At 30.7% G+C, this 14,091-nt stretch overlaps 2 protein-coding genes across 2 annotated transcripts; both read left to right on the top strand.

Moving 5' to 3' along the window:
• Positions 1-142: 142 nt before the first annotated feature.
• Nacalpha (Nascent polypeptide associated complex protein alpha subunit) lies at positions 143-4,039 on the top strand. The gene is made up of 6 exons (XM_026627886.2): positions 143-257; positions 1,014-1,161; positions 2,030-2,151; positions 2,916-3,134; positions 3,325-3,486; positions 3,795-4,039. Exons 2-6 carry the CDS (start codon positions 1,044-1,046, stop codon positions 3,807-3,809), a joined length of 636 nt encoding a protein of 211 aa, XP_026483671.1. The 5' UTR covers positions 143-257; positions 1,014-1,043; the 3' UTR covers positions 3,810-4,039.
• Positions 4,040-5,761: 1,722 nt separating this feature from the next.
• LOC113391924 (T-complex protein 1 subunit epsilon) lies at positions 5,762-13,900 on the top strand. The gene is made up of 10 exons (XM_026628070.2): positions 5,762-6,003; positions 6,772-7,006; positions 7,420-7,652; positions 8,055-8,213; positions 9,030-9,176; positions 10,021-10,228; positions 10,647-10,801; positions 11,212-11,366; positions 11,713-11,804; positions 12,578-13,900. The coding sequence occupies exons 1-10, from the start codon at positions 5,896-5,898 to the stop codon at positions 12,712-12,714; spliced, it is 1,629 nt and encodes a 542-aa protein (XP_026483855.1). The 5' UTR covers positions 5,762-5,895; the 3' UTR covers positions 12,715-13,900.
• Positions 13,901-14,091: the final 191 nt, after the last annotated feature.

Genomic DNA, 14,091 nt, shown 5'->3' with positions numbered 1-14,091 from the left:
ACAGTGAAAGTTTATTGCTAGGATTGAATTAATAATTTTAAACAAAATTTTAACAAGAACATAGGTAATTAAAATTATTTATTTTTATTACCTAATTTAATAAAGTTAACACACTTTTTTTTTGTAAAAAAATCATTTACTTATTTTGTAATTTGAATTTTTGAACCATAGATTTTGTCAAGTGTCAACACATTCTTCTTGTCAGATTGAATAAAATACGGAGGTTTCTTTCCCTTCGTATATTTCCTTTGAACGAGGTAATTAATCCGAATTTACTTAAGAAATCGCAAAAAAAAAGTGGTTTATTTATATATACTAATATTTAACGGAGAATATTGGTGTTTTTGAGATAAATATTTCCGTTTTTTGTGTTAATTGTGTACCCTTTGCTCCCATGATTAGCGGCGTTTCACTGAATCAATAGGTGTTTTAGATTTAAACAGTTTTATTTCTGTGTTGTGTGGTTTTAAAAGCTACTATTATACCTCTTGACTATAAAAATAAAACACAAAATAATTTCTTAACGTACTTGTAAGTAAGTTACAAAGAATTTCTGTTTTCAAATGAACTGAGCATGGTGGGAATAGAGAATCAATGCCGAATTAATCCAATGAATAATGAAATATTCTACGGAATATTTATCGGACTTGATGCTATCAAATTCCTACCCATCCAATAAACATGTATAATATCAACTAAGTGTAATGTAATTAAGGAATATAATATTGTATCGAATTTCAAATTATAATACGAGTTGCCTTTAAAATTAAATAAAGTTATTTTATAAATAAATTGAAAATATTTCATCTTGCTGCTAATTCATACTTTTCCAATAACGAATTTAATTTTTGATAAAACTTTACTGTATAAACTAAATTATGCAAACAAATCATCATAAACATCAGTTAAATCAGATTAGATGTTATAAAGAATTAGTTTAAATATGACATTAAAATATTTGGTTTTTTTTTAACATTTAAATATAAACTTATTACATTTTTAATTGTTAAAAGGAACCGTTCTGAGATTCCAAAGACCTCACAATGCCAGAACTGACAGAATTGGACAAGGCCACAGCCTCCATGACCGAAAAGCGTAAGGAGGAGACTGCGTCATCGGACAGTGATTCCGACGACACCATTCCAGAATTGGAAGATGCAGGTAAGATTTGTATAGATCCTGTAATTAATTACATATTATAATTGACTTAACTTTTAGTTAGGTTAATATATGTGATTAATTTTTTTTGTTGGTCGAACCTCCTCTACTACTAATTTCACAAATATTTGTTTGACAGAAATTAATACTTTATGAGAAGAAAAGTCTTGAAGTTGTCATAGTAAATTGATTTGAAGACTTGTGTCATTTTGAGCAGCCAGAGAGCACTCTATTATAATTCTTGATTAAAATATTGAAGTGTTAGCAATAATCTGCCTAATTAAAAATAAGACTTATACCATAATCTTTATAAATGGACAATAAGTATACAAAATCAAAAATGCCTAAAAAAATATACTTTTAAAAAAAGAATAAATGATATTATTTTAAAAAAAAAATGAATTATAACCACAAATTGGTATTTATCTACTAGTTATTTTGTAAACCACAAGGATTGATAAGTCCATCATGATATCAAATTAAAGAATACAATTGAATGATTGAAAGTAATAGCTGTATAGTTACAACTAAACTTTAGTTTGGTCAATAAAACGTTAGAATATACTTGTGCCTGTAATTTGACAGGTTTAATAACCCTTTAAACTGACACACAATTACTAAGTATTGCTGTTTGATAGTAGTAATATGTAATTGGTAATCGGTATTGATCCAGATATGCACATTCATAGGGTTTATGATATTTATTAAATATGTGCATTGGCTTCATCTACATAAATCATAATAAGAAAAAAGTGTTTTCCATATTATAATACAAATTTCGCTGGTAACAGCAGGTTTAATATAAATATGTATGTATGTAGATTGTATTCTACTTCTTAAATTAAAATATCAATGAATAAAACTATTACAGGAGCCCCAGGTGCAGGCGGAATTACGAACCCAATCGCTGGTATCGACATTGTATCAAAGGCTAAACAGTCCCGTGGTGAAAAGAAGGCTCGTAAAATTATGAGCAAACTCGGCTTAAAACCGGTAAGTAATTTTTAAAATTATTTAGTACTGAAAATTCGAATGCACAGCAAAAACTATGACACCCATTTAAGAAAACTAAACATGAAATCCTTTTTTTCATTTGTATTAACTGGTGTCTGTATGACTATGACCAGAAAATGATGCTTGATATTATCATGAACTCTTATTGACATAACATGAAGTATTAAATAAAAAAAAGGTGTAGGCAACATTGAAGTGAAATAACATAAATACAAAAGCTAAAGAACATCCCCAGTAACAAAATGTCTTTTGACCTCTAATCCACTGTATGTTGCGTTTTGTTTTATTATCTATTAATCTGAGATCATAAATCAATAAATGAATGAACAATAAATTATGTAATTAATAACATCAATGTTCATATGTTTCATGATATATTAAAGATAAGTAAATATAAATAATTAAAGTATATTTTTTTACCAAAGATAGCCTGCCGACTGCCCAAATGTGGGACTGCTATCAGCTCATATATTTCTTTAATTGATGCAAGGCCACTTATAATGTATTACATTAATTTAGACAAATACATAATAACAATTTGCTTAATCTGTGTTTATAATAATCCATCTCATGTTTGGTGATTTGTATCATGAGTGAAACCATGTGATGAAATAAGATCTAAACCTTCTCATCCAAAATAGGGGGCATTAGCCCCCAAGTAGGACATTTATAGGATGTAACTTTTGTTCTTTTGTATACTAAATGTAAGAATAACATACTTAATAAAAAATATATTTTCCAAGGTGCAAGGAGTGAACAGGGTAACAATCAGAAAGTCAAAGAACATCCTGTTTGTGATCAACTCCCCAGATGTATACAAGAACCCTCATTCTGACACATACATTGTGTTCGGTGAGGCCAAGATTGAGGATCTCTCACAACAAGCGACCATGGCAGCTGCTGAACGATTCAAGGCCCCAGAGACAGCTGCTGCTGGCAATGACACTGCTACTGCTGGAACTGTAAGTACAACTAGATTGTTAACTTAAATCGAAAACACACGCTATATGGGAGCTACGTAATTCAAAAAAAATATTATGACCTTACCTATTAATTTACTCTTTGTTAAGTTAACCAGCTTTGTAACAAATAATCACAAGTCTTTTCACAAAAAAGAACAACATTTTCTAATTAAAAAATTTAACACTACAGACAGTGGCACCAATCGCAGAGGAAGAAGATGAGGAAGGTGTAGACGAGACGGAAGTTGACGAGAAGGATGTCGAAATTGTGATGACGCAGGCTAATGTGTCGCGAGCGAAGGCGGTCCGTGCTTTGAAGAACAACCAATCTGATATTGTGAATGCTATAATGGTAAGGAAATTCTTATGAATATAAATGTTTTACACAAATTCATACTTTGTGTTTGTACTTTTCATGCTTGAAGTACTTTCTTGTCATAAATATAGAGCTTTTTTTATAGTTATATTGTTTGTACAAAATAAACTTTGCCTAGCATTGATTCATAAAATTATTATGAATGAATGTATTTATATTATTTAAGAAATTCTTAGTAATAAAAACAAAATTTGAAGAGTTAGTTACATGTGAGAAGTAGTCATTACCAGCTAAAAATGTTTTTAAATTAAAAAACACTCTTAATATTTTCTTTTTCTTTACAGGAACTGACAATGTAAGCAGTCCCGGTGTAGTCACAAGTGTTATTTTATATGTTCCTAGCTTTAAGTCAGTTAACATAACTCAAGAGCGAGGGAGGCAATTGTCTGTCTCACTTATGCATCAGTATATATCAATTGAATCCAAAGTCAATCTCAGCAAAGCCACGAGTATGGATGGTATTAGAAGGGATTATGGGATTGTATATAGAATTATTTACTTCAAAATACAATAAAGTATGGTAAACATTTTTTGTGTTTTTTTTTATAATGCCCAATATATTTATAAGTGTAAAGATCTAAAATATTGCAGGTGAAAAAAGTCGTGGTTTCATATCCTTCGCGTACTTCGTTTTTTTTTTAAGTAGCATACCGTGAGCGACACTGTTCGAGGTAATATTAATAGCTCTAGGGAGTATATAGGTATGTATGTGTTTAAAAAGTGTCCCTCAAAATATATAGTATCAAAATGCGTAATACTCTCTTTATTAAAACAGAATTAGGGAATGACATTTAGGCATCCTTCAAAAAATAGTCCCTTCTAAACATAAGTTTTGTTAATTAAATTATATATAATGGTAGATTTAAATTTAATTCAACACTAACATGACGATAAAGAATATTTAGATTTTGAAAATCCCAATATATAAGTATTTAATTCAGTATATATAATAGCGACAGTAGCGCCACAACTGCAATCATTAATTCAACAGAACAGATAAGGAGCAGTTGAGAACAAAATATTGTCTACGCCAACTTAAGACAACTCCCTTCGTTCATAGATTTCGGTACACACTCTTTTGGGTAAAAACATGAGCTACATCTCCTTACTTCTTACAATTAAATAAAAAATCCGAGGTAGACATCTAAATTTAACAATAATGAGTGATTTAGTGAATATTATTGTCTATTTGAAATATTTATTTATTATAGTAATTAAGTACTCTAATGTCTTTGTTGTGTTACCGTTATCTGAATTAGTGTAATAAGGACAATTTCAGTACCACTATACAATCACTACGTTTAGTCCGTATTAAACAAAAAAAAATGCTTTAACGTAATAATTGTATAAAACAAAATAAGCATCTGTAAATTTCAAGAAGGAAAATGGAACCCCGTATACCGTTTTATGTCTAATGGATGTATACGAAAATAAAATTTATAAACAGACAAATTATATACTGCTGGACTATTTAACATCAATTAGTAAATATTTGCAACATAGTCAAGTTTCGGGAGCTTCAATTAAACTTTTTAAAAATTATTAAATTTTATTTAAAAATTAAATTGAATTTTAAAAAGGAATTAAAACTTAATTATAAAATGAATACATGTGACAAAATTGGATGCCAATCATGTAACGATTTGTTACGCTTAAAACTATACAATGTTAAATTTAAGGAATCAGCAAGTTCTTGGAAACTCACGGAAGATTTGGTTCCCGGAGATTCCTTAGTTGGCAGAAACGGTGTACTGCGCAACATAACTACGTATCTTCTATATGACTAACTTTATTCATAAATGTTTAAGATTTACCTTAGTGTACACTGCACGTTTATTGATCTCATTAATTGTATAATGTTACCTATTTGATTTTATGTATGTTAGTCTTTTTTTATTTTTAATAATTGTGTAATCAGTATCAGGAAACTTAGCTGATGTATGTAATATTGTATATTTTTATGCCATAAGTGTCATCTCATTGTTTGTTTCATTAAAATAAAATAAAATAAAAAAATATAAAAAATCTATATGAACAAAAAATATCATTCAATATGAACTAACAGTTAAAAAATAACAGCGAAAAAGAATTTTATGTCGTCCAACCACATATTTTATACCCGTGATCATAAGCTAGTAAAATTATAATTTTTTTTTTAATTTTAAGCAATATATTTCTTAAAAATGTTCTACTAAAAAGTAAATAATAATAATTTTGTCTAAATGTCACTGTCACCGTATATTTTTTGAATTGTCAGTAATTTGTCATTGTCAAACTTTTGTTATCTGTATTCCGCAGATCGTTTGTTTTCTGGATTCTTTGTGAAATGGAATCCTGTTAAATCCACTTTAATCTTAAATTTGAGTTGATATAATTTTGTGAAAAATGTCCATGTTTCCAGGGACTGTGGCCTTTGACGAATTTGGTCGTCCATTTATCATATTAAGGGATCAAGAAAACCAAAAACGGCTAACCGGTATCGATGCCTTAAAGGTATATTTTATACAATATTTTTATATGAAACTATATCAATATAATTAATACATGAACCTTTATTCACTCAATTTCTATACATATTAATTAAAATATAATTTATTAAATTATTTGATGGGGATACTACAACCTATTGCGATAGTATCCGTATATAATTTCGTCTTTTTGAAAGATTTAAGTATAAATATAATGTAAATACTCATATTTCTTGATTATTTATGTTAATCTACATTCAATAAGGTATATTTTTTACTCCAATTCCATATAGTTACTTAAAAAATATGATTTAAAATATCAGATGGTGTTGGTGAGTCACATGACGACTAAAATCAGACGAACTGAGTTTCAAGTCGGAACAGATAACTTTTAAGTCATCAATATTTAAAATTTCTTTTGTTCTAAATTTCAATTCGTAAAATATTATACCTATTGTATGTAAACAAATTATATGTATTTTTTTTAAATAATATATAAATAAATATATATAATATTCTAGAATTGAAATGTTCAATGTGTAGAAATTTAATTATATATAAAATAATCACATATTCTCTTAAAAGGAACATAGAATAACATTATAAATATAATTTACAATTTATATAAAGCCCTGTCTAACTTGTGATGGATACCAATGATGATCAAAAATACATGTAGTGTTTTGATTAATAATGAAATCTTCCTTGGCTGTGTCTGAGGTAATCCATAACATAAAACAGTAAAAAAAGCACCCAAAACATTATTAGATATTAAATTGATCTGAATTTACAGTCGCACATACAAGCTGCTCGGCAGATTGCCAGCATTCTACGCACATCCCTCGGTCCACGAGGTTTGGATAAAATGATGGTGTCATCTGATGGTGAAGTTACAGTCACCAATGATGGTGCGACGATCCTTAAATTGATGGATGTGGAACACCAGATTGGAAAGCTGATGGTACAGCTTGCCCAAAGTCAAGATGATGAGATTGGAGATGGTACAACTGGTGTTGTTGTATTGGCTGGTGAGTCTATTTACTATTTTTCATTGGAAGAAATTACTTTGTAGACATTTCATTTGTTGTTGTCGTCATTTTGTTGTAGTTATGGCTTTTTCCATTATGTTTTTATGCTATAAATGTTATTTATAAAAATTATGCTGATATAAATATTATATATTATATTATTTGGCCTATCTTCTCTTTGATGGTTACTTTTTAAAATATTGGAGAGTTGAAATATTGATGATTCAAAAATACTTTATTGTAAAATGTACTTGAAATTGGTTCAATTTGATTATTATTAACTGTTAATAGTATATTTTAATTATAAATTGTTTTTATTTTATTTGTAAAAGTCACTTACATTAAAGATTATGAACACATGACTCCCATTAGTTATTATACATAAATTTTACAAAACTCTATTCATATTATAGGTGCACTTCTGGAACAAGCATCTAACTTGATCGACAAGGGTATCCACCCTATCCGTATAGCAGATGGCTTTGAAATGGCAGCGGCTGCAGCTCTAACTCACTTGGATGGCATCAGTGAGGCTTTCCCGGTTAACAAGAACACAAGGGAAAATCTTATTAAGGTTGCCATGACCACACTAGGAAGCAAAGTTGTTGTCAAGTGTCACAGACTGATGGCTGAAATTGCTGTTGATGTAAGTAAATTATATTCGTTTATTATTTACTTTTTTATGAGTATATAATGCAAATTTGTAATAGGATTATTAAAATAGCATGAGGTTACCATTTCCTTGTGAGAAAAAGCAATTAAAATCGCTTATCATATAACAAATTTAAATATGAAAAAAATGTTTAAATATTCCAATAATAAGATTTACCAGTCTGATGTACAGAATGGTTAGGTTAGGTTAGTTTAAAGGCTATATAACATCAATGTGGTGCTGAGCATAGGTGTTTAAATGTGGAAAAATTAATAGAAAAACTCACATTATAATTTAAATCATTGTGGACCTACAATAAATAAATTGTAAACAAGTTTAAGAAATTGTCCTTACTTTATTTCTTCTAGCCAAATATTGTATTCAAAATCTTTTCAGGCAATTCTCTCAGTAGCAGATCTTGAAAAGCGAGATGTCAATTTTGAGCTGATCAAAGTGGAAGGCAAAGTTGGTGGACGTATGGAGGATTCTATGCTCGTTCGAGGAGTAGTAATTGATAAAACAATGAGCCACCCACAGATGCCTAAAGTTTTAAAGGTTAGTGTTAAAAATTTCATAATTTTTTTAACTTATTGTGTTTTCGTTTACAGTTTATTTTACATTGTCATGTCACATGGAGAAGACCGGAAGGGGAGAAAAATAAATAAATACATAAGCATTTTTTGCAAGAGATTGTATATTTTAGTCCAAATGGAACCTAGAATAAGATTTTCGCATTTATGCATGGATCCAGTGACTCGATATTTCGGACCCAGTAACTGGCTACATGTAGACAGGATCGATCAGTAGTCAGTTGTAAGACAGTCAGTAAGCTACAAAAAGGTATGTGGACACTCTACAGCAAACTGGCAGCGACTGCGCGAACGCGGCCATACAACACCAGATACACTGGACTGACTTACTGGCCCCGAAAATAGAACGGGTGGTTAGTCACTAGACTGACTTGTAAGCGCGAATTCAGCCCTGGACTAGCTTAAAACTAGGAGTCTACACGAGTCTAGTAGCAAGTCAGTGCTGGACTGGCTTACTGTTCATATTACAGAGAGATGACGATATGAACGTCCTGTATTAACGTAATGTAATTTCAGATATTATATGGCGATGTTCATTGAACACTGTTTTCGGAATCATGCTTGCCGGAATTGTTTACGCGAAGATTATCGCGTAAACGATTACGACCATGGATTCGATGCGAGTAAAGAATACTCTGTCTCTGAATCTTGTAATATTATACAACTGTAAAAAACAAAATCATTAATCATACTGACTGACTATTGTATAAAGACATTATTTTTCGTTAGTTTTAAGTATATTATTTATTTACTAAACCTCCAGTTTTATTCTTGCATACAGGATGTGAAATTAGCTATCCTCACATGCGCGTTCGAGCCCCCAAAACCCAAGACCAAGCATAAGCTCCACGTTGGCTCCGCCGAGGAGTACAGGGATCTACGCAAGTATGAGCATGAAAAGTTTTTGGAGATGGTGAAGAGAGTCAAGGTTTGTATTATATTGAATTATATACACAGTTTTTCCAGTTGTTTTGCTTGATTGCGATTTTTCTAGAGTTTTCTAATAATACTGATTAAGAAAGAAAAATAAGGAAGTTCCAATTCCTAACTAAATCCAATTTGACTTTATATTATTTAGATATATTTGAATTATCATTTAATTTTTAACTTTAAAATAAACTAATGTTGCTGGTCTAAGGCCACCTCTCTTTTTGAGGAGAAAGTTTGGAGCAAATTCCACCACGCTGGTCCAATGCGGGTTGGTTAAATTAAAATGTACTGTTATTTGTTCTTATCCCAATCAAAATATTACATAAGGTCAAATACTCGTCAATATAATGTTGTTTTTTATTAAGTAGTAAATAATAATATGGATAGATATTCTAAGTACGTAACCGTGATTATCATAGATATGAACAAAAAAATCGTTAATTGCTTACGTGACTTTACTTGGTGGTAGAGCTGTGTGCAAGCCAGTCTGGTTAGGTACCACCCACACCAGTACCTAGTATTGTTGTTTGAAGGGCGACAAAGCCAGACATCCATCTTAGCTCCCAATGTTGGTGGCATTGGCGATGTACCCATTCCTGGTTAATATTTCTGCACCATTGTCTGTGAGCGGTGGTGACCACTTCCCATCAGTTGGCCTTTTTGCCCGTCTGCTTGTCTACTACATAAAAACAAAACACACAGACAAATATCTAATATATTATTAAATAGCACTGTAAGTTATTCGCTATAATTAATCAATCATATAAATAAATAAAATATGCCCCTTAACAGATCAACAATGATGAGGTAGGTAAAATTAATTTATATTTTTTTTATTACAGGATGCTGGGGCGAATCTTGCCATTTGTCAATGGGGTTTCGACGATGAAGCTAACCATCTTTTGCTGGCAGAACAGCTCCCAGCTGTACGTTGGGTTGGAGGGCCTGAAATGGAACTTATTGCTATTGCTACTGGTGGAAGAATTGTACCCCGGTTTGAAGAGCTTACTCCAGACAAGCTTGGATCTTGTGGACTTGTAAGAGAGCTCAGTAAGTATCTTATATATTTAGGTCCTTGTTAAAGTTTTCCAACTGTAGTAATAAGTTATTAAAAATAATTTCCTCCTGATGAACTAATGAACTTCAACCAAGGGGTCCAATTACCAAGACTATACCACTGTACAGCATTTAATAGTGTATATATCACCGTAAAATTCTAAATACCATTAGATTGTTATCTATCTCGCGCAATTGTAAACTGTCGAAAGATTGTGAACTGAAACTTACAGCTTACAATTTAACGCTACTTTTCGGTAGATTATAATTTACCGAAGTTACTTAAAGTTAAATAATAAAAACTTTAACCAAACCGAAAGATTACTAACTATCGAAATTGTATATGTTTTATTTTATGGAAACAGTTCGATTTCTCAGGTTAGTTAAGTTTCATTTATGTTTTTGTCAACAGCATTCGGTACATCTAAAGATGAGATGCTGGTGATCGAGCAGTGCTCCAACTCTCGTGCCGTGACGGTGCTGGTGCGCGGCGGGAACCGCATGATCGTGGAGGAGGCCAAGCGCTCCGTGCACGACGCGCTCTGCATCGTACGCAGTCTTGTGCAGGTCAGCTCTCATAATAACCACTTTGAATCATTTATGTTCACAGATTCAGATAACTTTAAACATGTTGGTAGTGGTCACTTCTATAAGGAAGAGACTTTAGGCAAAGGTAAGTGGTCACATAGACATTATTTATGTTCATATTGTCAAAGAACTACCAATCATAAACATACTAAATTGTTATATCATCCCATGCGTCCATCTGTAATGTTTAAGACAAAACACAACATTGAAAAGGTATGCTTTGGGCGGTAGAACAACTGTCTGACTGAAAACAAAGCCTACCCATCACATGTAAATTATCTTATACATTTAAGTTGGAATATAATTTGAAATGTATTTTGTCATCAAATTTAATCAATATTAATTAAGTATCATACATATATCTAAAATTTTACTATGTATTAATTCAGGACTCAAGAGTTGTGTATGGAGGTGGAGCGGCCGAGGTGTCGTGTTCTCTCGCTGTAGCCAGAGCCGCCGATAAGCTGTCTTCTCTCGACCAGTATTCGTACAGAGCCTTTGCTGATGCATTGGAGTCTGTTCCTCTTGCACTGGCTGAGAATAGGTATTTTATTGAATTATTTCTATTATAATTTTTAAGAGACTATCTAATGAATAATTTATATTTTGGGTTGAAATTCAATTACCTAGCTTTTAACATGTAAAACCTTTAGTGAAGGTTGTGTGTTCAAACCAGGGCACACATCTTTGAATTTTCATGAGCTTGGTGGAGAAGGAACACATTTTGAGGAAACCAAACAACGTGCATATCCACCAATCTGCATTAGAGCATCATGGTGTTGCAAGCTACAAATCTACAAAAGTAGAAAGAGTCTTAGGCCAGTAATGCATTTAATGGCTGTTCTCTATGCATTTTTTTCCCAATGTTGAATTTATTTGTTTGATTGCAGTGGTCTATCACCAATCGACACTCTGTCTGAAGTTAAGGCAAGGCAAGCAGCTGAAAACAACAGCAATCTCGGTGTTGATTGCATGGGACATGGTGAGTAGTATTTTAATAATGTGAAAACATTCAATTCAATTCTTAGTTTAATGGCTTTTAGTTGTGCCGACAGGGCACAGATTATCTCGCCAATGTCACGTAGGATGGAGAAGACACGAAAGAGATTGATCGGTACGATTGAGGAAACAAACTCAATAAAATTTTGAAGACTAGCATAGTCGGGTTTAAGAACTTTATTTAAAGAATTTACATTCACTTAAAAAACAATAATACAATTATAAAAATTATGTTGGGTAGTTCGACAATTCGTACGGTACACTCGATGCATAGAAACAGAGAACTGTTGCAACTGGAAGTGTTAACATACCGAAATTTAGAAGTTTGATATAATGTTAAAAAATATTTGATATGTAATGTATTGTACAGTAATTTATTAACATAGGCTCTGTAAATATAGTAGTAGCAATTTCCTTGTTAATCCTTAACCTAGAACAACACAAACATTAAGGGTTAATAATAAAGTGTGAAAACATAAGGATGTTGTAAATAATAATGAAGTTTCTGTCTAAATTAACTACATAATTACATTATTCTTAATCTAACACCAACATCATTCTGTGTAAAATGATTAAATATAAGTTTCTTCAGTTCTATACGAAATTCTAACATGATTTTATCGGAAGGGATGGCTGTGTTGATATTGTTAGAAGTACGCTTAGTATATAAGAAAATTTATAATTAAAATCCATGTTACTTATAAAGTTTTAGCTTTTATTTTATATATATATATATATATATTTAATTCCTTCCAGGATCAAATGACATGAAGGCAATGAACGTTATTGAGTCGCTCCACTCAAAGAAACAACAAATAGCTCTCGCAACACAACTTGTTAAGATGATTCTCAAGATTGATGATGTACGTTCACCGGCTGATGGTATTCAGTGATGAGCTTACAACTAAATGTAGCTTTATTCTAATTAAACAATAGTATAACATTTGTAAAAGAGAAGTGTCTTACATTTTATCAGTTAGCTAACAGTGATCCAAGTTGCAACTTGCATGCAATCTTAAGATATATCTACTTAAAAACTGCTTCAATTGGTTGTATAAAGATTTTTGTTAATACGGCATATATGTAAACTTAGATATGATTAAATATATATTTATGGTTAATTATATATTCTATATTCAACATTTTTGACCATAAATATATATTGTAATGATATTTTTTACAAATGTAATATTATACATTTAAGTAGAATATGTGCATACAAGTTGGGTTAAAATATCTAGCTTATAAGGTACTATGTACTGAACTAGTTAATGTTTTAATTTAATGTTTATTTTAATATGTTCGGTATTAATAAGCTTTGATCACAAAATATCTTATTTTCTGCAGTAAGGAACAACTGCTAATAAATGAAACATTCATTTGAAATTTGTTTTAAGTTTTTATTAAACAGTATTTTTTAAAGCCACTGACAACTTTGATAAGATCATTACATTTTTGATGTATCACTTATATAAACAAGCTTATAATAAATCTTTTCTTGCTAGTATTTGTCAGTCAAAAGTTCATCAGACTGATTAAGCCGAAATTTTGCACATGCTGGTAACAAGACAATAAAGCATACATTTTATTTGTTCTACAATATGGATCGAATAAAAGTTTGATTTAATATCTAATTTGTCTATATTATTTATAGCCTTGATCAAATACTCCTTAAAATCAATTGATATTTAATACTTTCTGGGAGGGTGAACACTTATAGACGTTAAAACAGTTACTCATCTATTGCGTTTAGTGCACTGATAGATAAAATTCTGTGTCACAAAGAAATCACCCAGAAAGTGTTACTTATTACAAAAGAAAAACATTGAAATTGTTCGTTACCTGCAACATAAAAGTTCCATCAATTAATATTATAATTGAGCTTTATAGAGTAATACAATATTTTTGCTAATGTTAATTTCATAATTATTCTTATAAACTACTCTGAAAAAATTATTAGTCATAGCTATGTTTAACTTGGATTCGTCACATGCATTTGTTTGTTGAATTTAATTTTATGAATTGTTTCAAGGTGACTGCTTTGGTGCACTAATAAATTAATTGAGCTAATATTCATAATTGGTTGTTTTATTTATTTCCATATTCTCTAAGACCGATAATTAAAGAAAAATGCAAAATGTATTTATAAAAAAAGAATACTGTCCCTAGACTAAAGGACTTATTTTATTGTTTATAAAATTATAACTAATTTCAGTTCTTGTGATATTGAATATTGGCTGCTTTCATGTTGTTAAAATGTATAAAAATAA

This window comes from Vanessa tameamea, chromosome 28 (genome assembly GCF_037043105.1).
Source record: "Vanessa tameamea isolate UH-Manoa-2023 chromosome 28, ilVanTame1 primary haplotype, whole genome shotgun sequence".
NCBI classification, from domain to species: Eukaryota; Metazoa; Arthropoda; class Insecta; order Lepidoptera; family Nymphalidae; genus Vanessa; species Vanessa tameamea.
This window is presented reverse-complemented; position numbering and strand designations above follow the sequence as displayed.